Here is a 23,128-nt window from a genome sequence, read left to right as displayed (position 1 = left end):
CCTGCTGAAGCCTGAGGTCAAGTACCAGGAGTTATGCAGCACTCCCAAGGAAAAGGATTGTACTTTCCAATTGCACAGAAGATTACTTGAGCTAAAAGGTTATGCCTTTCTGGAAGGCACTCTACCAAGTGTGTTGACTTGAGACTAGAAAACAATCCTTTGAAAGTCAACCTGTTAACAGAAGATGATAGTACACAATATAACATCTCATATGCCTGGAGTTACTCTCACATACCTTACTGTGACAGACTAAAGTATCTATAGCTCGATGTTCAGGAACTTGGATATCATCTGAAGAAAAAAATGTATACATCAGGGGATGGAGGAGTATTTAGGACTACCAGACTTGTTTTATAATGTTAGTTCTGATGAAGGATAATTTGATATCTTCACATTGATCATCTTGAGAAAGGACATTTTTCAGTGTCACAGCTCAGGAGGGCTCTCAAGGTGTGTGTGTTCTACAATTGGTCACTGGCATCACCTTTGCTACACTTAAACTTATGAAGATTTTTTGGTGCAGACAAAACTCGCTTGCCAAGGATTTGCAAGTGCACTGTCTTTAAAGGATCTTGTCTTGCTAATTAATGATGGGAAGGGTGATAGTTCATCTGTATTGTGTAGAGATAAAGAGAAGTTGTAAATGTGCATTGGAGATTGTAATAGTTTTCAGGTTATCTCACTTACATGTAACAAAAATGAGCAATTGCTATAACATGGTCATATTCTACCTTAGTAGTATGTAAAAACTTAATTTAAGCTTTGTAAAGGACATAATAGACTTACCTCATGCCTTACTTTTGTTCAGGTCCTGTGTACTGTAACACCACACAGTAAGAGCTTACTAAGAATATTGACCTTTGCAAAAGGTATGACACTCAACTAATATTAGACCTTGGGTTTGATCCAGTGTCTCTTCCTGTGCTTTTCTGTAAAGGCCTCTTTTGGGGATAGGAACTTTTTTCTTCCTTTTGGAGAAGTGGTAGTGCTATGTTTCCAAGGGATAATTTTCTGGAAAAGATCACAGTCTTGGTTGCATTGAACAAGTCTGATGGTTGCTGGGGAGAGCCTGCAAGATGTTCTAGCTGACCCTTGGACTTGGGTCCTCTGTTTGGTGATTCCAGCCCTAAGGGAGCACAGCAGTAGGTTGTTAAGGCTTTCTGAGTTAAAGGGAAGGATTTTATGAGAGACAAAATTTCAGATAAGATTTTAAAACTGTACTGTGTGCCCCTGTGCTGGCAGGGGGCTGCAGGAGGCTCCTTGTGAGGAGAAGCTGGGGCTGCCTTGTGGTGGACATTGCCAGTTCCAGCCGGCTCCAGCTGGCCTCCATAGGGCACAGCTGAGCCCCCCAGCCAAGGTGATAGTGTCTCTGGGGAAGCATATTTAAGAAAGGAGAAAGCTTTCCTCAGAGAGAACTAAAAGGAGTGACAAACAGTGTTGGGAACATCAGTGTCAGAGGAGGAGGTGCTCTGTGGTTGAACTGCAGCCCACAGAGAACCCCCACTGGCATAAAGAGAAGAGTAAGAAGAAGCAGTAGAGAGAAACCATTATATAGTGACTGTAAACACCCACCACCACCACGCTGTGCTGCTTGTTGCCTCACTGAAGGGACTGAGTGTGACCTGTAGGGAGAAGTTTGGAATGAATATGAGCTGGGGAGGAAAGGTATTTTTTCAAAGCATTTTAATGTTTGCTTCTTTTTATTTTGTTTCTGTTTCCAGTAACTGAGTCAGTAAATAAATATTTCAAGTAATTGGCAGTAAATGCAGTTAATTTTCCTCAAGTTGAGACTCTCTTGCTTACAGCAGTAGTTGGTAAGTGATCTCCTAACCCTGTGAACTCTAATTCCTGTTCTTCCCATTTTTTCCCCCAATTTCATCCTGCTGAGGAGAGAGTGAGCAAGTATCTGGGGGGTGTTTGGCTGCTAGCCAAGATCAACTCACCACAGAAACTAGAAGTGATTCAGTCTTGACCCAGGATTTAATCCGTTTTACCAGCAAGCAAAGGAGCAAGATTACATGTATGTGTTCTGGCTCTGTTTCAGGCAAGCCCAAGCATGCTTTTTGCTCAGACTATCTGGGAGCCATATGAGTGTTATCTACCACCATTCTGAACAGCAGGTAGGGGAAAGTTTAAGGATACTGAAAAGTAGCCTTAAAATAAAATATTCTGTGTCTGCTGTTGATGATAACAGACTGTGCAGTTTGCAATTTTAAATGGTTAAGAGGACATGGAGGCTTTACCATCAGATCCTTCTTAAAAGGTCTGATATTGTTTGTAGCAGGTTAGCAAGAGATAACATAGCCAAGCTGCTGATATACTTGCAGATGTAACCGTGGTAACAGTGTAGTTAGGATGTGCTTCCCTATTCTGTGCACAAGGTTAATTTGCGTAGAAAGAAGCTCTTCGTGTTGGGAATACTGGGGAGACAACTCCAAATATGCTAAATTTAAGTTTGCCATTAAGAGTAATGTTTGTTCTTTGGTTTGTAAACATCCTTTAGATGTTTTGGTCTGTAAAACTTTAGAAGTGAGATTAATGACTCTTAACTAGCTTTATTGTTTATGATTTTACAACCAACCCATCTCGTCCTTGATTTATGGTTTACAAACCACTTGAAGATGTATTTGGGGTGAATAAATATGTAATTTGGGGACTCCCATTTAAATAAATCAACTTTTTAAAAGTGTTTTGAGTCATCACTCATTTTTGTAGTAAAGGTTGTTGTTGCTCTTTCTAAGATTAGATGTTACAGATACTCCCCTATATTCTCTTATGTGTAACTGTTTTGTCCTGGGAAGTAAATATCTTGATTTATCTACTACTTCTCTAATTAAAGAGTTTGAGTTAGTCAGGACCATTGCATATAATTGATTTTACTGTTCATCTTTGTTTTACAATTAACTAAATATAAAGGGAACAAATAAGTTTATACTGCCACTCCATCTTGGATTTTTAAATATCTTTTGAAGTTGAAAGAAAGCATACAACAGCAGTCTACTGCCATAATCACAAATAATTTCCTGTACAATTAAATAGTTGGAAAGCTGGCTCTTGGTGCTCTTCCCACCACAGAAAGAAGAAGAAAAAGGTTGAGATGAACCCTCTTGGGCAGGCACTGCTGAAGCTTAGTTGATTGTGGCTTTCCAATTCCCTTTGTCTTTGCATCCTTCAGAACACCACAGGCCATGTTTAAAAGGTCTCCAAATGGGCAGAACACAGATCTGTGATTCTTTTGGTAGTTTTTATCACTTCATAATCAGTTTTTCTTCATCCATCTTTTATGGAACAGTTCTTAAAGAAATAGCATCTGTTCATGCTGAATGGTGAAAAATATGTACAGTGTCTCTTTAAGTATTGTTGTAACTAGAAGCTTTGTCTAAAGTTGAGGCAGAAGAGTTGTCTGACCTAGAAAATTAAGTTGTTTTGGTAGAAATAACTTGTGGAGGTATTTGTTTATTTGTTACAACTATGGAATTTGGCACAATCTTGTTGGTCATAGGATAATTTCAGTGTTCCACACTTACTTTCTTTTCCTCTGTAAGGATTTTCAAGACCACTTACTAGCATTGCGGTAGTTGAGAGAACATTATGAGAATTTATACTCAGACCAATAGCCATATTTTTTTTTCTGTTTTGTAGGTACTGACAATACAGTTCTTTATCCAAGGAGAGTGTACACAGTGAATCTTCCTCCAGAAGGTTACGTTGCAGTTACTCCAGATGCTGTTAGCACCACAGTTTCTGAAAACTTAGACCGCAGTGGTGACTCAACAGGTAAGTTTGTATAAGTGTCATTATGATGCATTTCTTCAAGAAACTTCGTAGCAACTCTTACCAAATAGATCAAAGTTGCAACAATTAAACTGTTGCTACCAGTGGGTGTCACTGTTTTGCAACATAAGCAAAATGTGGATGTACATCCCTATGGGTTCATTTCCATTTGAGTTTGAAGACCAGTTTGGTTACAGCCCTACAGTGTCACTGAACTTACCAAAAGTAAAACTGAAGGAAATATTCAGCTCCTCCCAGTCAAGTGCCACGTATATGTTCATATTATGCCTATTTGCAGTCATTATTTTGAAGTGTAAATGGTAGATAAAGCTATTTTAATAAGCCTCACTACTGATGTTCTTGAGGAATTGAGCAAAGACTTAACAACCTTTCAAATGTCTGTCTTCCAGTTAGAAGAGACATTGACCTGATTTGAGTTGATGGGAGGAGATACCAATTAATTACAGTTGAGAGGCTTTCTGATGAGAAACTGTGACCTGGTAACTTGAGAGCCAATATTTAGTGTTGTCAGATGATACAAGAGGAACACCACAGGGTCTGTAAAGAATTGTTCTTTAAGTTTGCTTCAGTTAAAAATATGGTGTTCTGAATGATGTTGCTAGAATTCAGTTGATTCTGTCTTAGAAGTCTTAAAAAAACTACATTAATTAGTCTTGGCTTCAATTGCTGTGTTTCTGTGGATATGCATTTGTTCAAAATTGTGTAACACTGTCATCTGCTGCTAGGAGCAATCTACAGTAAAGCAAATACCCAAGTCAGCCTGCTGAAATAAAACACTTGATAAACAGTATTAATTAAACTACTATATCTATTTCAGCCTGGAGACTGCCTAAATGTAAGGAAAACCTGGGATACGATGTGCAGATACTGAAAGGCAAATGCTTCTTGCCTTTGAAAGCAGTATTTTCCTTTCTTGTGTTTTTTTATTTCCCTGGCCAATTTCAGCTCAAGCTTTTGCTTTTCTAACTGTATCTGTGCATGCCCTGCATGCCTCCTTTGATTTTGAGCAGACTCAGAAGCTTGCATTAAAGCCAAGAGGGTCTCTTGATCTGCCTAGTTCCCTTGCCTGTAAAGAGGCTGAACTGTTTCTGTGCTTCCAGGAGAGTGTTCTTAAAAAATTTCCAGCACTCACTACCTCTTTTATCATCCGTGGAAGCATCCCACGGAATCCTCCCCACTGAGCTCTAGTGATCTGACATTCATTCTTGTAACATCTAAAACCTTTGTCTTAGTACTAACCTTAAGTGTTGTCAGCCAAGATCCCAAACTCCACAATATTGTGATCACTGCAGCCAAAGCTGTCACTAATTGAGATGTATTACCAAGCAGGTTTTCTTGGTTAGTGAGCAGTGAGTCCAGCAGTGCCTCATTCCTCATTGGAACATACAACGTTTGTATGAGGAAAGTCCTTGATACGTTCCAGGAACTTGATGGATTACATCTGAGCTGCTGTATTGTTCTTCCAGTAAATGTCTGGGTATTTGAAGTAATCAGTAAGAACCATATTCTGTTGACCTAAAGCCTGCTTAAGTGATCCAAGTATTTCTTTTTTGGCCTTAGTGTCTTGCTTTGGAGGTCAGTAGCAGATTCCCACTGTAAGATCCTCCTTGGAGATGGCCCCTCTAATCCTGACCTGGGAGCATTCAGCAGGGCTTCTACAGTTGCTGTAGTTGACTTCTATGTATTGAAGATTCTTTTTAACATAGAGCTTGACTCCTCCTCCTCTTCTCTGTCTGTCTCTACAAAACAGCCTGTAGCCATCCATTGCAATCCTCCAGTTGTGTGAGTTGTCCCATCATGTTTCAATTATGGCTATATCATTGGATCCATATAATTCCTATATAATTTGACCCAGAGCTCCAATTCCTCCTGTTTGTTCCCCAGGCTGCATGCATTGGCTTGCATACACATGAGGTGGTTGATCTGGTTTTCATCCTAGGAGGCAGCTAGGGAGCCTGTGTCGCTGCTCTGGTTGGCCTGGCTTGTAATACTGGAGAGTAGGGACTGAGGCAGAGTCCTGCTTTTATGGGTCATTAGGGTCCAAGATGCATTGTTTTCTGTTGTGTCCGCCACAGGAGTATGGTTCTGAAACCACTTATCTCTGTCTTGACCCCTGTAACATTTTGCAGACTTTGAGCATTTCCTACAACTTGTCCTCCTGGCGCAGCAGATTATCAATCTGTGCACATCTTTTGCAGGTAGTTACCTTTTTCTCCAGGAGAAGGGTCTGTGCACTCATTGGCAACCTACTATCAACCTACTGAAGTTTCCTTCCTTACCATTCCATCTGGGTGGAAGCATCAGACATCTCAGGGGCTTTACCTGTAGAAACACTGGTTTTAACTCTGAGGCAATTCTCTATTATGGCAAAAACCTAGAGCTAAGTATGGGCCAGCATTCTTAAGATAACACATTAGACTTGGATGTCTTAATTTTTAAAAACTCCCTTTACTGTTTTGGAAGAATTGAGCCATTGCGATGGTGTGATCATGTCAACCTTTTGTTGACTGAATTAACAGGAATTAGACAGTCAAGAAAGGCAATAATTTGATAATTTCTTCAATTTTTCATATGATTTTTGTATTTACTTTGGTGCATGTTAAAGCATTCCTAACTTTATTTCAGCAATATACCTTATATATTTGACAAGGGCATTAAAAATGTGTAGTGTTCAACTACAGATAACTAACGAACTATCAAATTCTGGTTTTTACTCAAAGAGTGGTCAAACATTGAAACAGGGAAGTGCTTCCCTGCCCAGGGAAGTGGTGGAGTCACTATCCCTGGAGGTGTTAAAAAACATGTACATGTGCCACTTCAGGAAATGGTTTAGTGGGTGTGGTGGTATTGGGCGTGATGATCTTACAGGTCTTTCCAACCCTAGTGATTCTATGGTTGTCCATCTGTAGTGTCTTGATTCACTTACTCGTTTGGGCAGCCATTTTAGGACGAGTTAATAATGCTTAAGCTTGTGTTTGTTGTTAAGGAGATGGAGAGATACTAGTATGAGTCATGTGTTGGCTACTTATGTTCTCGGCAAGTGGTTGGGAATGCAATACATTCAGATACGTTACAGAACTGATATAATCAGCAGCACATCGAGGGAACAATGTATTTAAAGAAGCTAAGTTTGGCAGCAAACCTTTTTCACTGGTAGGTAGCACCCCTTGTGAAACTTGAGTATTATTAATCTCTTTTCTAGCCTTCAAGCCAAAGGGATCATTAGACTTTGTAATTTAATTCTCTGTACTTGTTAAGAGAGGTCTTACCCCATATTGAACTTAGTGTTTGGAAAAATGAAAACAAACAACAAACAAACCAAAAAACACCACCATGCATGTTCCAAAGATGTCACAGATCTTCCGATGTTTTATGTTGATTTGCTCTAATAGTTAGTTGGCCTCACACCATTAAAAAAAAAAACAAAACAGAAAATTGCTTTTTTCTGCCTTCCTCTATTTGAGTAAAGAGCCTTTATTTTCTTCCCACAAAGCACAGTGATCCAGTCACCATCTATCTTCTTTTATTAGAAAAACAGTGACTTATTTATTGCTCCAAGTTATTTACTTAAATCCTCAACTTGCTTTTGTAGCTCTTTTACGTATCTCCCTTTTCGCAGCATCCTTTGAAGACTGAACTCCAGTACTTCATCTAGTATTTGCGGTTTGAACGAGGCCACATGTTGAAATAAGTCTTTGTATTTCTACCCACTACTGGGTTTTTTTGTATGTCAAAAAATTACATCAACATTTTTCTGCCACAGCATTCCACCAAGGACTCTTGTTTAATACTTTGATACCTTGGCTATTGCCAAGTCTGTTGCTTGAAAATGTTTCCTCTTGAGCAACTGTGCTTGACCATATTTTTAAAAATACTTGGCTTAGAGTCTGGAGGTCTTCTTTGTCTGTTTTTGTTGTTGTTTGTTGTGGGTTTTTTTAAGAACTAAGTTACTGATTACCGCTCATGTATAACTTCCCTGTTCTCATTGATTTTTCTGATATAAATAGTAATTCTAACGTTAGTCACTGATGAAAAAGAGAAGTAACTGCAATCTTCCTGCTAGTACCTGCAGAACTGGGCTTTTTAAATTGAGAGTTCAGGGCTTTTTTTAAGTAATCTCAAACCATAGAGTCATACAGTCATTTAGGTTGGAGAAGACCCATAAGATTTTAAAGTCCAACTTTTAACTTTACCAAAGCCACTGCTAAAGTGCATAAGTGTGCATAAGTACTACATCTACATGACTTAAACATGTCTCGACATGGTGACTCCACCTCCCCAGGCAGCCTGTTCCGGTACTTGGCAACCATTTCTGCGAAGAAATTTTTCTTAATATCCAGCCTAAATAACTTGAAGCCATTTCCTCTCATCCTATCGCTTGCTACTTGTGAGAAGAGACCAGCACTTGCCTCTCTGCAGCCTTCTTTCAGGTAGTTGTAAAGAGCAATAAGGTCTCCCCTTAGCCTTCTCCAGACTAAATAGCCCCAGCTCCCTTAACCTCTCTCATAAGACTTTCATCCTCAAAACCCTTCACTAGTTTTATTGCCCTTCTCTGTACCCACTCCAGCACCTCAGTGTCTTTCTTATGCTGTGGTGCCCAAAACTGCACACAGTCCTTAAGGTGCAGCCTCACCGGTGCCGAGTACAGGGGAACAGTCACCTCCCTAGACCTGCTTGCTACACTATTCCTGATGCAGGCCAGGATGCAGTTGGCTGCCTTGGCCATCTGGGCACACTGCTGGCACATATGCAGCCAGCTGTCAATTAACACCCCCAGGTCTCTTTCTGTGAGTGGCTTTCCAACCACTCTTCCCCAAGCCTGTAGTGTTACATGGGGTTGTTGCATCCTAAGTGCAGAACTCAGCACTTGGCCTTGTTGAATCTCATACAATTGGCATCAGCCCATCAATCCAGCCTATCTAGATCCCTCTGAAGAGCCTTCCTACCCTCAGGCAGATCAACACTCCCACCTAACTTGGTATCATACTGAAGACTTACAGAGGGTGCTCTCAGTCTCTTCATCCAGGCCATTGATAAAGATACTAAACTCTATCCAATTTACAAGTCACTGGCTGCCAACTGAATTTAACTCCATTCACCACCACTCTCTGGGCCTGGCCATCCAGCCAGTGTTTGATCCAGTAGAGCATATATCTGTCCAGGCCTAGGGTAGCCAGTTTTTGTATGAGAATGCTATGGGGAACAGTATCAAAGGATTATGGAAATCCAGGCAGACTACATCCCCAGCCTTTCACTCATCCACCAAGCAGGTCACTTTGTTACAGCAGGAGATGAAATTTGTTAAGCAGGACCTGTCCTTCATGAACCTCTGCTGGCTGGGCCTGATCACCTCGTTCTCCTGTAAATGGTGTGTTATGGCACTCGATTATTTGCTCCATGTTTCCTGGTACCAAGATCAGACTGAAAGGTCTGTAGTTTCCTGGATTCACTTTCGGGCACTTCTTGTAGACAGTCATCACATTTGCCTGTATTTCAAAATTTCAGTGCTAGGAGTTCATAGGCTGTGTATGTTACAAGAAAAGGGTATCTAAAGCTGTAAGTATTTTTATTTTCCCTATATATTGTTATAACTCATGTACAGTTGCTTTTCTAAATCTGGTATCTGAGAAAAAATGCTATGAAAAAAAACTCGTATGGGTCAGGTAGTCCTGTAGTATGTTCTGTTAGCTGCACCTAGATTGACTGTCATGAGTTTTATGGAAACTTGTTGTGTTTTGAATATTTACAGCTTTTAACAAAACCAAATTGTATTTTGAAATATAGCATTAGTAAGTGAATATGATTGATATGCAAATGTCCAGATATTTCTTACAACTTACTGAAAAAAGAGAGAGATTTTCTGTCCTGTATTCATCCACTTCTGAAACTATTGCTGTAAAGTTTGTTTCTCCCTCTTCCTTTCCTCTGACTTGCTACCATGGGTCTTTCTTCTTCTAGAAGAAAAAAAAAAAGCAAAAAACAAAAAACCCCAAAAAACAAAACAAAAAAACCAAACAAAAAAACTACTTGCAGGTTGAAAACTTATTTGTAAAAGAGTTATTACTTTTTAAAGTGGTTTTCAATAGTTCAGCAAGGAAGAAGCAGTGATTTTATGGTGGTTCTGGCTCCCTTGTATATATAATGATCAGGCTCTTTTGAAATTTCTATTAATGAATTCCTCTAGTTAATGCTGAATTATCTGGTTTTAATTCTCTGCAAGTTTGGATGCCAGTGTTTATTATTAAAACAATATATTTGTGTATGATAAAATTACAGGTGGTAGTATTCTGTAATTTACCTCTGTCCTTGTAGAAATTAATGCATGACTCTCAGTTTGTGGATGGCAGATTTGTCTGAGCAGCTTCAGGCATTCTCATCTGTATGTTACCCTCAGAAGGTGAGCTATAGCAACAATGACATCTCTGTTAAGGCTGTTAATATAAGCCTTTCCATAATGTTCCTGGTGTTTATAGATTAATCAATAACTTGGAAGGGGGAAATATCTGTGAAGATAAGCAACTTTCTCCTCTGCAGCCAGTTTCTTCTTCATTTTAAGTGTACTTGACATTTTGGAACCAGTTACCACAAAAAATGCCACAAACACGTAGACATATTGGACAGCTATAGCTGCACTTCAGATGCTTTCTCCTTGAATATCCTTTTTGTAGACCTTATATTTGTTAATAGATGCAATGACATTCCTAACAGATTAAATCACCACGTTTCTTTCTGAAATTGAATTAAGATTAAAGAAGCACTTTTATTTTCAGAGTTCAGATGAAGTATTTAATCCTTTGTTATCTCAGGCACAATTTTTTATTAAAAAAAAAATCTATATCCAGTACTGCTTGTATTTATACTGACACTGTGATCAGTTGACAATTGAACTGCAAGGTTAAGACAAATCTAAATCAACTTGTCTAATATAATATTGGTTTGGAAAAGTTTTAAAACCTGTCCAGTCTGAACAAGAGAATATTTCCTTTTTAAAGTGACAGCTGGTTTAAGAGTCATCCAGAATTCCAGTCATATTTTTAACTTTTATCATCTTGACTTTCAAGGAGTTAAATGTGTGCTTAAAAGGAGATGCTGATGTACCATGCTGCTAAAGCCACCTGACCAGTGTGATATTTTTTTAGTCTTTATTTCTTTTGTGTGCTACATGAAATGCAGGTAATTGTAGTTTGGGCAGTCACTTACAGAAGACACTTCCAGATTACTGGTATCCTGTAGCAGTATTATAAGCAATTTTAGTGATCTGTCAAACAGCAAGCTAGAGACAAATAATCATGTCTCTTGCTTTCATAACAAATAAGACTGAACCTCCTGAATTTGAATGTGAAATTCACCAAGAGATTCACTGCTGCCCCCACTGTGGATTTTTAAACACAGGGTTGGGCTACCAATTTAAACTGTAAGTATCGTTACTTTAGGTTTATATACAATGTAGAAACCAGTAATTTCTAACTACCACTGTCTGTAATTATTTACATCTTCTAAATGCCAATATATCCACAAGCATACGGGACTATTACAGAACTCGTGCATTGTGGTATGGATTAGAAGTTGTTTAATGTCACTGAAATCTTCAGTAGCTCTTATGTGATCATTTCTAACATTAAGACATTGGTAGCCACCACCACACATACACACAAAACAACTCTGGAAAAATGTCTTTGGAAGTAGAATGACAAAGATTTATGCCCCAGATTTTTAGTCCAAATTTGTGTGTGATATTAGGCTATAAATGCTGAAAATGTATTGAGGAGAAAGTAAAGGTGATAGTAATGTGATGCACTGGTTATGGTTTCCTTTAACTACTGCTGCATGTTAAGGTTTATTAAAGATCTTTGATTTATGTTTCTATAAATGTAGATAAGTACACTTAGAGATGGTATAAATATTAGTTAACTTTCTGCATGCTTTTGGGAAACCTCTGAATACTTGAATACCAAACAACTTTTATTTGCATTGAGATCTCCTTAGTGTTTCTGTAGTGTGGAAAACAATGTTCGCCTAGTCCTGTTTTATGCCTTTATATTTTAATAAAGTAAGGATAATGCTCAGTTGGAACCAGAGGGGAGAAGTATGCTTAAGCACAGTAAAAACTTGCCAACGAGCATATTTTTAGTAAAATGTGTTTATTCTGATAGTTACCTGTATTTTTTGTGGTGGTTCTTGTCCTTTTCTTTGTTTCTTGTTCCTCTGTGATACAATCAGTGTCTCAAACTGAATCTCCTCTTTACCTGCCAGCTTGATGAGGCAGGCTTTAAACTGAAGGACCTGGGGAGAGGGATCCAAAATAACAATGATCATTCCACTATTACCACTACAACCGATTGGGGAATAAACCAGGCCAACCAGAGAAGTGTAAAATGTGCTTCAACTGTCTTCTTAAATGAGAACCAAAAGATCAGCCTCCTGAAGTGTATGTATGCAAATGCACGCAGTCTGGGAAATAAACAGGAGGAACTGGAGCTCCATGCCTAGATAGTTAAAGTATCATAGGAATAACTGAAACATGGTGGGACAATTCACACGACTGGAGGATCATGATAGATGGCTATAGGCTGTTTTGTAAAGACAGGCAGGGAAGAGGTGGAGGAGTCATGCTCTATCTAAAGGAAAGCCTTGAATGTGTAGAACTGTGGTAATTGTGGTAGTCCTATTGAATACCTCTGGGTCAAAATCAGAGGGGTTCTCTCCAAGGTTGACCTTACTTTAGGCATCTGTTACTGATCCCCAAACCAAGATGACGTGACCAGTGAAGTGATAGTCGGGTTGCTCAGGCAAGCTTCAGGTCGACAAAACCTGGTCCTTATGGCAGACAATAACTACCCAGATGTTTGCTGGAGGAACAACACTGCAGCTCACCTGACATCCAACAAGTTCCTAAAATGTGTAGAAGGCTGCTTCCTCACACAAATGTTGGATGTGCCAACCAGGAATGGGGCACAGCTGGACTTAATACTCACTAACCCAGAAAACCTGCTCTGTAATATCTTGGTTAGTGATAGACTTGGCTGCAGTGACCAGAGTATTGTGGAGTCTGGGAGACTTCTGAACACAATGAAGGTTAATTCCAGGACAAAGGTTTTAGATTTTAGAAGAGTTAGCTTCAGCTCACTCAAGGCTCAACTGGAAGGGATCTCATGGGAAGCTTCCTGTGGGAAGATGATCCTTGAGTTCCTGTTCAACCTGGCATTCTATGATTCTATAACGTATCTATAAGTCTGAAAATAATTAGATTGAAGTAGGTTCATCTAATCAGGTGGCAGAAGGTGAAGCAGGAAGAGAGGGAATTAGAGGCTTCATTTTTGTGGCAATATTTTCATGCTCTATTTTAAATGTTTGTCATCACAAACATTTTGGTTGAGTAGCCCCTCCTCTAGTAGATGAGCCTCATAGAATGAAGAGGCACTGTGGCCTGCTATTTTCTCTTTCCTGACTTCCCTGACTGCATCCCTTTAGCTTTCCGTATCATTTTTCTGTTCTTGCCCCCCACCCACTGAGTCATTTCTCCCCTCTCAGCTGGAGCATACTCTCTCTTTCTCCCTTCTTGCAGCTGTATTTCAGGCTTCCTGTTGTCATAGTGACAGGGATAGGAAATGAAACAGAGAACAGCAGAAGCAACCACCTCAGATCCTAGCAGAAAGCTAGCACTGTTATAATTGCTGCCTCACTTCAACAGACACCCAGCACTTTGGAAATCCAACACTGCTTAGCTACTTTCCGCTCATTATTTCGAAACAAAAACATAATTGAGACCTAAGGTTTTCTACTTAATTTATCATGGAGCAGAAGGGTAAAATCAATAGGGTGCTAGATTAAGGAGAAAGGCGTGTTAGTAAACTTACTGCTTGATCTCTAGCTGCTCAAGTACTTCATCATTCTTTGTCTGTTCATCATTTGTGAAAGCAGGAGATTTGATTGTTTTGTAGATCTTGGAGAGGTTTCTGATCGCAATACACAATACTTGCATTTTGGCTAGCAGTTGTGTGGTTGGTTGCATGTAAAATTCTCACCTCTACTGCTCTACTATTTCTTGTGAACCTGTTAGTATTGAACCAAGGCAACATGTCGCTGTCATACATGTCAAGACCCAAATATCCACTGACAGATGACAAACACACTTGTAAATACTAAGCACAAGAATTCTTTCTTGATCTTAAATGCTTTGCCTTTGTTTACTGCCCTCTGCAAAATTTACAGGTCTCCTAAGTACTGAACAACCCCCTTTGTATAACTGTAACTTGTGGCCAGGAAGCTCTGAAAATTGTCCTGCATCCATCTCCCTTTTCCAGTTCTTTTGTTAGTTTTGTCTGCTATCTTCATTCTATGTTCCATCCATTTTATCCCTGCAAGTAGAAAGTGGTTTATAACTAGGGTATGCCGGGTTGGTCAGAGCCTTCTCTAAGTAGACTAATGGAGAAAAAGGAAGTTCCTTACTTCACTGTAGAATCATGATTGCTCAGTGTTAGAGGATTTGCATTGCAAATGCCATGCATCAGCCTCACTCACCCTTTCTCTTCTCAGCAATCTGTGGAGGGCAGGAAGAAATTGAAGTTTTGTTGTTACAGCAGAAGACAAGTACCAGCGCACAAGAATTTAATGCTGTAATCTAGCCAAAATGCACTCCAGGCAATCTTAGTGCATTCCAAGGATCCTCAGTTGCTTTGCACAGCATGTTCTGGCTGACTAAAGCTGCTGCAGTTTTTCTTATTGCTACCAAAGTTGTGTATTCCTGTGCTGCATCTGTGTACCATTCATTTTGTTTCCTGGGTGATTTGGCAGTATGCAACTGAACAAGTAGGCATTGGGGCAAACATGGAGTCTCTACTGATGAAGAGCAAATCACAAGAGGTGTCAGAGTAGGAAGGGACCTCTAGAGATTATCCAGTCCATCCCCTGTTAAAACAAGATTGCCTGGAACACATTACACAAGATTGTATCCAGGTGTGTTTTGAATACCTCCAGAGAAGGAGAGTTCACAGCCTCTCTGGGCAGCCTGTTCCAGTGCTTTGTCACCCTCACAGTAAAGTTTTTCCTCATGTTTAGATGCAACTTCCTGTGTTCTCGCTTGTGCCCATTGCCCCTTATCCTGTCACCGGGCAGTACTTAATCACTTCATCAGCTGCATCTCTGGTTCACAGTAATGGATGATTTGTATATAGATGATGATGTTCCACTTCAAAAACTCCTCTGCATGAAATCTGAGGGTTCTCAGACTCCCAGGTGGTATAACCAGCACAGCTGTACTGATGTAAATGAATCTGCTAGTTTACAGGACTCAGGCATCTAGCTGTGTATGGTTGTAGTGGGGAGCATGTCCTTCACTGGTGTGTGGACCACTGCCAACATCTGACACTTTCCTCTTTGATTCAGACATTTTAAAAAACAGTCTTGAGCCTTCAGCCTTGGCCTAGCTGGTCTAATGACAGGTGACGTTTTGTGTGATTTCATATCTGATTTTCCTGCTTTTGTACTTTTCTGTAAGAGCTGAGTTACCTTTCTTGCTCATCTGGATGGCTTGGGTTTACAGTATCTTCACAGACAATTCCATTTTGTTTACATTCTTAGAATGCACTCAACTCCATTATTGTATTGCCATTTATTGCGTATTTACAAATGGAAACATCTCTTCTCAGTATGGACAAATAAATGGTGCTCTCTAGTTTTTTGGTCATCATGTCTCTAAAACTGGGGAGTTAGAAGCTAAGAGTGCTCTGTTATCCAGATTATAAATGAAGAGTAAGATATGATTTCTAAAAGTGACAAAGGTTTGCAGCTGTTGATAGGAAAATTATTTGCTGTGAAACTTTATTAATAAAGTGGCTATCATTAAATATAAGGATTATGTCTGTAGTTACTCAGCTAGCATTCTGAAGAAAGCAGCAAACAAAGTGAAAATACCTCAAGTAGTTCTTAGCGTTCAAATATAGCACTATACTTTTCCAGCCTTCATTCAATGTACTAAGAAGCCTTAGTTCTTTTATACTTCCTAAATACTTAGGTTAGTTTTCTATTTACTTAAATTCCTTTATTTGTCTGTTCTCAATCTTAGCAATTTGTTGTGTCTTTATATCTCTGTCCATCATCTATACTGATGCTGACACAGTAAGTGCAAACATTTTTGGGTGCTGTTTTAATAAATAGTTTTGTTTAGGTTTAAAGAAGACATAACTGATGTACATATTCACCTTTATTAAGAGTGAGTCCTTAGAGAGTTTGACTTTACTCAGATCAATGCACTTTTCATATCACAAGTGACGTAACATAGTAGAACCTCTGCTGTGGAAGCCTAGAAGTATAAAGACATTAGCAAAAGTACTCATATAGGAATGTAGCAGAGATTAAGACAGGCTGGACAAATCAACAGAGAGAAGGACCAACTGCTGCTGGTCTGCAGGTCTATAACACTTCATACACTGAACTGCTGCAATAGAACAATTTGTGCAAGGACTTGATTTTATTCCATCTCTTCACTGAAGCATATCAGAATACCCTACTAAACTGCCTATATAATGAGAAGAGTGAGGCATCTAGTAATATTATAAAAAGTGATGATAGTAAAGTCTAGCTAGGATCAGACTTAATTTGGATGAGCCTGTCTCTTTTTATGTGACCACAGAAAGGAGAGTGAATGTCACGGTAGCTTATACATCTCTGTTAAATACTTTAGCTGAACGATAGCATTTTTATTGAAAAGAATATAGTTTCCATCCTTTTTCTTTTTCTGCCAAAGAAAAGGATTGATTCTTCCTTCAGTACTTCTTTGTTTGGTATATAGGTGAACACTAGAGGAGAGAAATGTTAACTTGAGCTTGTTACAGCTCCTCAGGAAATGGAAATACATAACCTCAGCATCAGCTGGAAGACTTAAAGTAATAAAACAGTGATACAGCTCTTTTTTCACCTCAGGATCCAGGTTTAACCTTCTTCTTTGCCAGTTTTTCTTCTCTTGCTAAAAATGCCAGATTTTCTTGGCATCTTCTTCATAGCACTTGCCAGTGGAAATCTCGCATTTATCTCCATTACTAACTCACTGCCTCTTGGGATTTTTGTTTTTATTCTGGTTTGCGTTTTTTTTGTTGTTTGTTTATTTTCCCCCCGTGCATTTTCTGATGCCCCTTTTGGTTTTTCAGCTGTTCAGTGATTCTTTAACTACAACTGTCTATCCCTGTTTTAAGACGTACAGGTGCCTGGTAATGTAAGTACTTGTAGGCAGTTCTGAAATGCTGCTCAGCTGAACTTTGATACTGTAATCTTGAATATACTATCAATGAGTGAACTGTTTAATGCTAAATAATATAAACCTTTGAATGGAGATTTTTAGTTCTGAAAAGGAGACTACTATATCAAGGAAAAATGAAAGATTATCAGATACAATATGCAGTATTTCCTTACTTCATATGTTTTACACATATGTATGTATCTGTGTTTTTAATGTCGAGTAGGCTGTAAGAAATTTTAGTGATTCTGTGGAGTTTGGATGTATGTTTATTTAATTTCAGAAATTACTTTTCCCAAGAAAAAATTTATTACAGTATTTTCTTTTACATGTATTTAGAAGTCATAATAGCATACAGCATCCAGTAATAATTAGAAATGTTTGCATTTGAAAATAAATATCACACTTTTTTTAGTGTAAACCCATACATATATGCATAGAGAACTTCAGCAAAAGCTTTATAGATGGTGTAACAACTTTTGCACATACGCAGAAAAATAGCTAAGTAAAAATGCAATTGTTAAATTACTTATGCATTCTGCAGTGGTTATCTGCTGTGCTTTTTCTTTTTATTCTAACTTTGGCTTTTTTATTAAATATATTCTTGGTTAAATATATTAAAGTGAAATGTCTCTAGCAATTACATTACAAGCTGTATAAACTTTCATTGTGTATTATATATCTGTTAGTTCAGATGTATTTACAAGTTTATTAATACATCCCTTTTTTATCCCTTTTCTTTTAATGGCAGTATTTCTGTACACTTAATTTTGCTTGCAGTAAAATGCTTATTTTAAAAGCCAGGTAAATGGAAAGGCCTGAATTATTCTGAGCAGTTCACAACCTCTTTTCTGGCAACTTCTGCCAGCTTTTTGTGTCACCATATTTGTTAGTACAATGGAAGATCTCTGTATTTGCTACAGGGTAAAGTAATGGCAGAAGAAAGTGATCTTGTGTAAAGTCCCAGTTAGTGTGTATTTTCTTTAGAGGATAAGTGAGTAGAAAACTTTAGGCTGCAGTGTCCCTTGATGTTGCTTAGCTAGAGAAGTAGCCAATACCACAGAGCCAGACACCTGCCGTCTCTGTCCAGACGGCCGCCATTCCCAGTCCTGCTTTCACAGAAGTCAATGCTCTAGTCCTTATCTCCAGATAACCCAAAGACATTGCTGTGGTTTGTTGATCATGTCACTTGCTACAAGATTGTTGTGAGCTCTTTAGTATCCCAGAATTTAAAAAGTTCTCTGAACACAGAAGTCAAACTGCCAATTCTTTGAGAAGACAGAAGCCTGTACTGTTTGTCCTCTTGTCCAGCTTGACTAAGGATAGCTTTCATAAAGGAGGCAAGAAGGGAACTTAACAGATATTGTTAATTGTGTGGTAATTTCAAACTCAGCATTCCAGTGAAACCTTAAGAAATTTAGTTTTTCTAATGAGGTTTGCAGGTAGCTTGTGGCCTTAATACAGGTTTCTTGGACTTTATATAAATTAATTTTGAGTTTGTCTTGCTTTCTCACTGCTCCTTATTGGCGTATAAGAAAATGACCCACTTTCTCATGGTTATTTTGCGTCTCTGTCAGTTGTCCTTTGAAAACTATTGAAACAGAGGCAAGCTGTGCATAAAACAATGTGTCTTTAGAACCTCTATAAATCATAGTATGTTGGTTTGGGGTTTTTTTTTGTTTGTTTATTTTGTTTTAGGTTTTTTAAGCAGTTTTCATAAAGCAGTCATTCAGGAGTCTTTTATATAATAAGATAAAAACTTACTTTCCAAGAAAGCAATTTTCATCTCCTCTATGCCCACAGAAAATATTGAGGTCAATATAGGTGCAATAATTTTTCATATGCTTCATGAGTATATGCCTGTAATACAACCATGAGAGTAATGGTAATAAAGTGTGTAAGTACTTGGGTAGTTTGTGCAGATAGGAACATCAGCAAGCATGTAAAATATATAATTATTACAGAAGCACACAGGTATTTTTTAAGTTTGATACCTACTTAGTCAGTCTTCATTATCCAATCAGCTATAAAAGTGTGTGGTGTTAAGGTGAAAAAGTCCAAATGAAGATACAGCCTTTGACTCCTGCAAAACATTTGCATTTGAAATGAAATTATTTTTTTCACCAGACTTGCATTTGTTAATTAAAGTTAAGGAATCTCTTATTCCTTAAACAAATTTAATTTTTTTTCTCAGACCTATATTATTTGCATTTAAATCCAGCATATTCACTTTATGCAATTGGCTTAATGATGTAGGGCACAATCTTGTAAGTGGGACCTACAAGCAGGCTCCTTTTTGTTCTATACAAGTTAAATGAAGAAACAATTTTTACATTTTTTTTAAACAAAAATCATGTCATGGGGCTCTGAATGTAAGAATACAATACTTTCATGTCAGAAAGCTTTCTGTTATGTAGTAGCCATCTTTGGAAAAATCAGCTATGACTTGACTGCCCTAAGTATTGGTGGGAGCAATTTCAGCAGATTAAGCATTGGAAGCCTGAACACCCCTTTGACAACAAGCATAAGTGGGATGAGAGAGACCAGAAACAAAGTCTTTCTGGGGAGTGGAAAACAAATGCAACACTTTAATTAGTTTCTAGCTTTTGAAAAGTTTCAGATTAAAGCATAGCAGAAATCCAATGCAGAAGTTATACTATAGCAAATAATGTGATTTTGTAAGCTTGTCATTACTCCAAAAGAGCAGCGTGATTAAAGCAGAAAGCAGTATGTTCTTCACTCTCAATTGGAATGAATAATATCAAATTACAAACATGAAGGGAAGCAACAATTTTGCACCCCATGACAAATTACTTCTAGGTGGAACCAGACTAGGAGGACAGAAGGGAAAGCCTTGAGGGGTCTTTTCTTTGCATACACTCATTAGATTTTAAGTTTCTGGTCTATAGTCTGATAATGTAATTGTATCTCTTTAGGAAAAACATTTTCAAGTAGATTTTAGAGATTAATTACTGGAAAGAGTCCAGTGCAGGGCCACAAAGATAATTAGAGGAATGCAACATCTGCCCTATGAGGAAAGGCTGAGAGAGCTGGGTCTGTTTAACCTGGAGAAGAGGAGACTTAGGGGGGGATCTCGTAAATGCTTATAAATATTTAAAGGATGGGACCAGTCTCCTCCACAGTGTCCAAGGGGTAATGGGCACAAGCTGGACTATAGGAGATTCAGGTTAAACATAAGGAAAAACTTCTTTACTGTGAGAGTAATAGAGTGCTGGAACAGGCTGCTCAGAGATGTTGTAGAGTCTTCTTCTCTGGAGACATTCAAAACCCATTTAGATGTGTTCCTGTGTGGTGTGCTGTAGGTGATCCTGCTCTAGCAGGGGGTTTGGTCTGGATGATCTTCAGAGGTCCCTTCCAGCCCTAACAACTTTGACTCTAACTATAGCAATGTTAGAGGCATTGCAAAAATGCTGACAGCATAATAAAAGGAACTTCTGTTTACTAGCTGAGAAGGCACCCTCAAAACTGTGGTAGCAGGAGGATGAGAAGATGACCAGAACAGTTCTACCTAATTATTATTTTGGCCATCCCAGTCATGTGTAAGCTTTTGTGATGTGTGTCATTAATTACTACTAAAAGGTCAAGAAAAGCAAAACAACGTCTGAAAGGATGGAAGGCAAGGTGAACACTATGCTGTGCTGTCCAGTGCCATCAAGATTAAACCATCAGTCAGTTACACCTGTGTTGCCTTTTTTCAGATTGGAAGGAATCGGTTTAAAGTAAAGATGGAGGAAAGGTGTTTTTCTTTGAAGCTTTGTCTTCCTGAAGTCCAAAAAGTCTTCAAAATGCAGTATGGCATCTGTACTGGCAGTATCCAGTACAGCTTGAGATGCTTACAACAAGTTGTAATCAGTCCCCAGCCTATATTCGGTGACATAGTTGTACAATAGCCTATTATGTCAGAGCTGCCAGATAACTTGTGTCACAATTTCTTTGCCCAAATATGTTGTTTAGGTTGTGTAAGATGTACAAAGGAAATGTCATTAAGCCCTAGAAAGGGACTTATTAGTCCTGAATTTATTCCTTCTCTCCTCTCACCAATTTCTTACCTGCTGCTGGCAATTTAATTTAGGGAGAATGTCCTAACTAAAAGTCAGCATATAGGTTAAAATGAGATGCCTGTGGCAGGGTAAGTTCTCTTTGATAGAACCCATTTTATTCCTTCCCTGAAGCAATGGCATTTTATGCTAATGAGGGGATTTAAGTTCCTCCAAATTGGATAAATCCAATAGATTGGATAAATCCACCAGTTCACAAAAGCATGTGAGATATTCAATTAGTAATTAAAATCCAAGTACATGTATAGATACATCAAAGGAGGGAAAGAAAAATTGTATGTATCCATAGCATGTGTAGCCTGTGACTTATTGATACCTAAAGTTCTGTGAAGTGAAAAAGAAAAATTAATCTTCCAGTTTGTAGAGGTGTCAGGCAGTGCACCAAGTAGAGAAAAAAAGCAGTAGCACCACCATTAATCTTGACTGGGGATGCAGAGTATAATGAAAAAAAAACCTATGTTCTGCAAGCAAATGACAGATTTTAAAATGTGTATGAAATATATTGTCAAGTGTAGACAGATGAACATGTTTCCCTTTATCATAGCAGGGTTATTTCACAGATACTGTCATATAACTGAAGAACAGTAAGAAAGTATATTTCTTCTTTTCAAGGGAAGATACTATGCTTCAGTGAGACACCGAGCAACTCCTTTTTCAACAAATTAAATGGGAACTGAGATTTACTAAGATGCATGGACAAGTCCTTGTAGTTGCACTGCCACTTTAAGTGCTTTGCTTTTGGGATGCAGTACAAGAAGTCTTGGAAATTCTAAAGACTGAGTGATCCATGTTATCCGAGCATTATGCATAGTACATGATCTCTTGTTGAGAACATTAGTTCAGACACTTCTTAGGTATTTAGAATGTGACTAATAGGTATAAGCTAGACACAGACCCTAGAACAATCCTGGTTTTATAAAGGTGCTTAGAATCATAGAACTGTAAAATAGTTGGGGTTGCAAGGTACCTTAAAAATCATATAATTCCAGCCCCACCGCCATGGACACTTCCCACTAGAACAGGTTGCACAAAGTCCCATCCAACCTGGCCTTCACCATTTCCAGGAATTGGGTATCCGCGATCCTGGGCAACCTGTTCCAGTGTCTTGGCACCCTCACACTAAATAATTCTTGTTAATATCTAATGTAAATCTCCCCTCTTGCAGTTTAAAGCCTTTACCCCTCATCCTGTCACTATATGCCCTTGTAAAATTCCCTCGTAATCTTTCCTGTAGGCCCCTTCAGGTACTGGAAGGCAACTGCAAGGTCTCCCTGGAGCCTTCTCTTCTCCAGGCTGAACAACCCCAGCTCTCTCAGCCTGTCTTCTTGGGAGAGGTGCTCCAGCCCTCTAATCATCTTCATGGCCATCCTTTGGACTCGCTCCAACAGCTCTATATTCTTCGTTTGTTGAGGGCTCCAGAACTGGACCCAACACCTCAGGTCAGGTCTCAAGCAGAGGGGTAGAATCCCCTCCCTTGACCTGCTGGCCATGCTTGTTTTGATGCAGCCCGGGACACAGTTTTCTGGGCTGCAAATATACATGGCTGGCTCAGGTTGAGCTTCTCATCAACAAGCACCCACAAGTCCTTCTCAGGGCTGCTCTCAGTCCATTCTCTGCCCAGCCTCTGTTTGTGCTTGTGTCGCGAGCCGGTACCAGAGGGCTACCGGCTGTCAGGATGTTTTCGCGACTCCCCCCCCCCAATGTGGAGAGGTTTGTTAAAAAGCCCGAGCGCCCACCTCTCCCAGAGGAACGGCCGCTGAGGGTTCGTTTCTAAGAGGGTAGATTAAAGTACCCTCCCACCACGCTCACAAATTATTACTGAGACCAATGTTTAGTTTGCAATTAATCAATTTATTAAGGGACAATACAAACTAAGGGATCAAGGTTCAGGAGAGGTTAACTAGGTATGTATATTGGAAAAGGGATTCAAAGGCACTAAGGTTTATGAAGGCACACTCCGAAGGAGAGGTGTAAATAAATGATGTGAAAGGGTAGGAGTTGAGCCTAGTAAGCTAGTTAAAGT

General features: G+C 38.9%; 1 protein-coding gene across 1 annotated transcript in view; it reads left to right on the top strand.

The window, feature by feature from the left end:
- The window catches only part of ERICH1 (glutamate-rich 1), a 180,276-nt gene that overhangs the window by 139,752 nt on the left and 17,396 nt on the right, over window positions 1-23,128 (top strand). Inside the window, exon 3 of the mRNA XM_009999258.1 lies at window positions 3,643-3,777. Within this exon, the coding sequence (XP_009997560.1) occupies window positions 3,643-3,777 (135 nt within the window). The remainder of the gene's footprint in view (window positions 1-3,642; window positions 3,778-23,128) is intronic.

The sequence above is a fragment of the Chaetura pelagica genome, unplaced genomic scaffold, assembly GCF_000747805.2.
Source record: "Chaetura pelagica isolate M959 unplaced genomic scaffold, ChaPel_1.0 scaffold90, whole genome shotgun sequence".
NCBI classification, from domain to species: domain Eukaryota; kingdom Metazoa; phylum Chordata; class Aves; order Apodiformes; family Apodidae; genus Chaetura; species Chaetura pelagica.
This window is presented reverse-complemented; position numbering and strand designations above follow the sequence as displayed.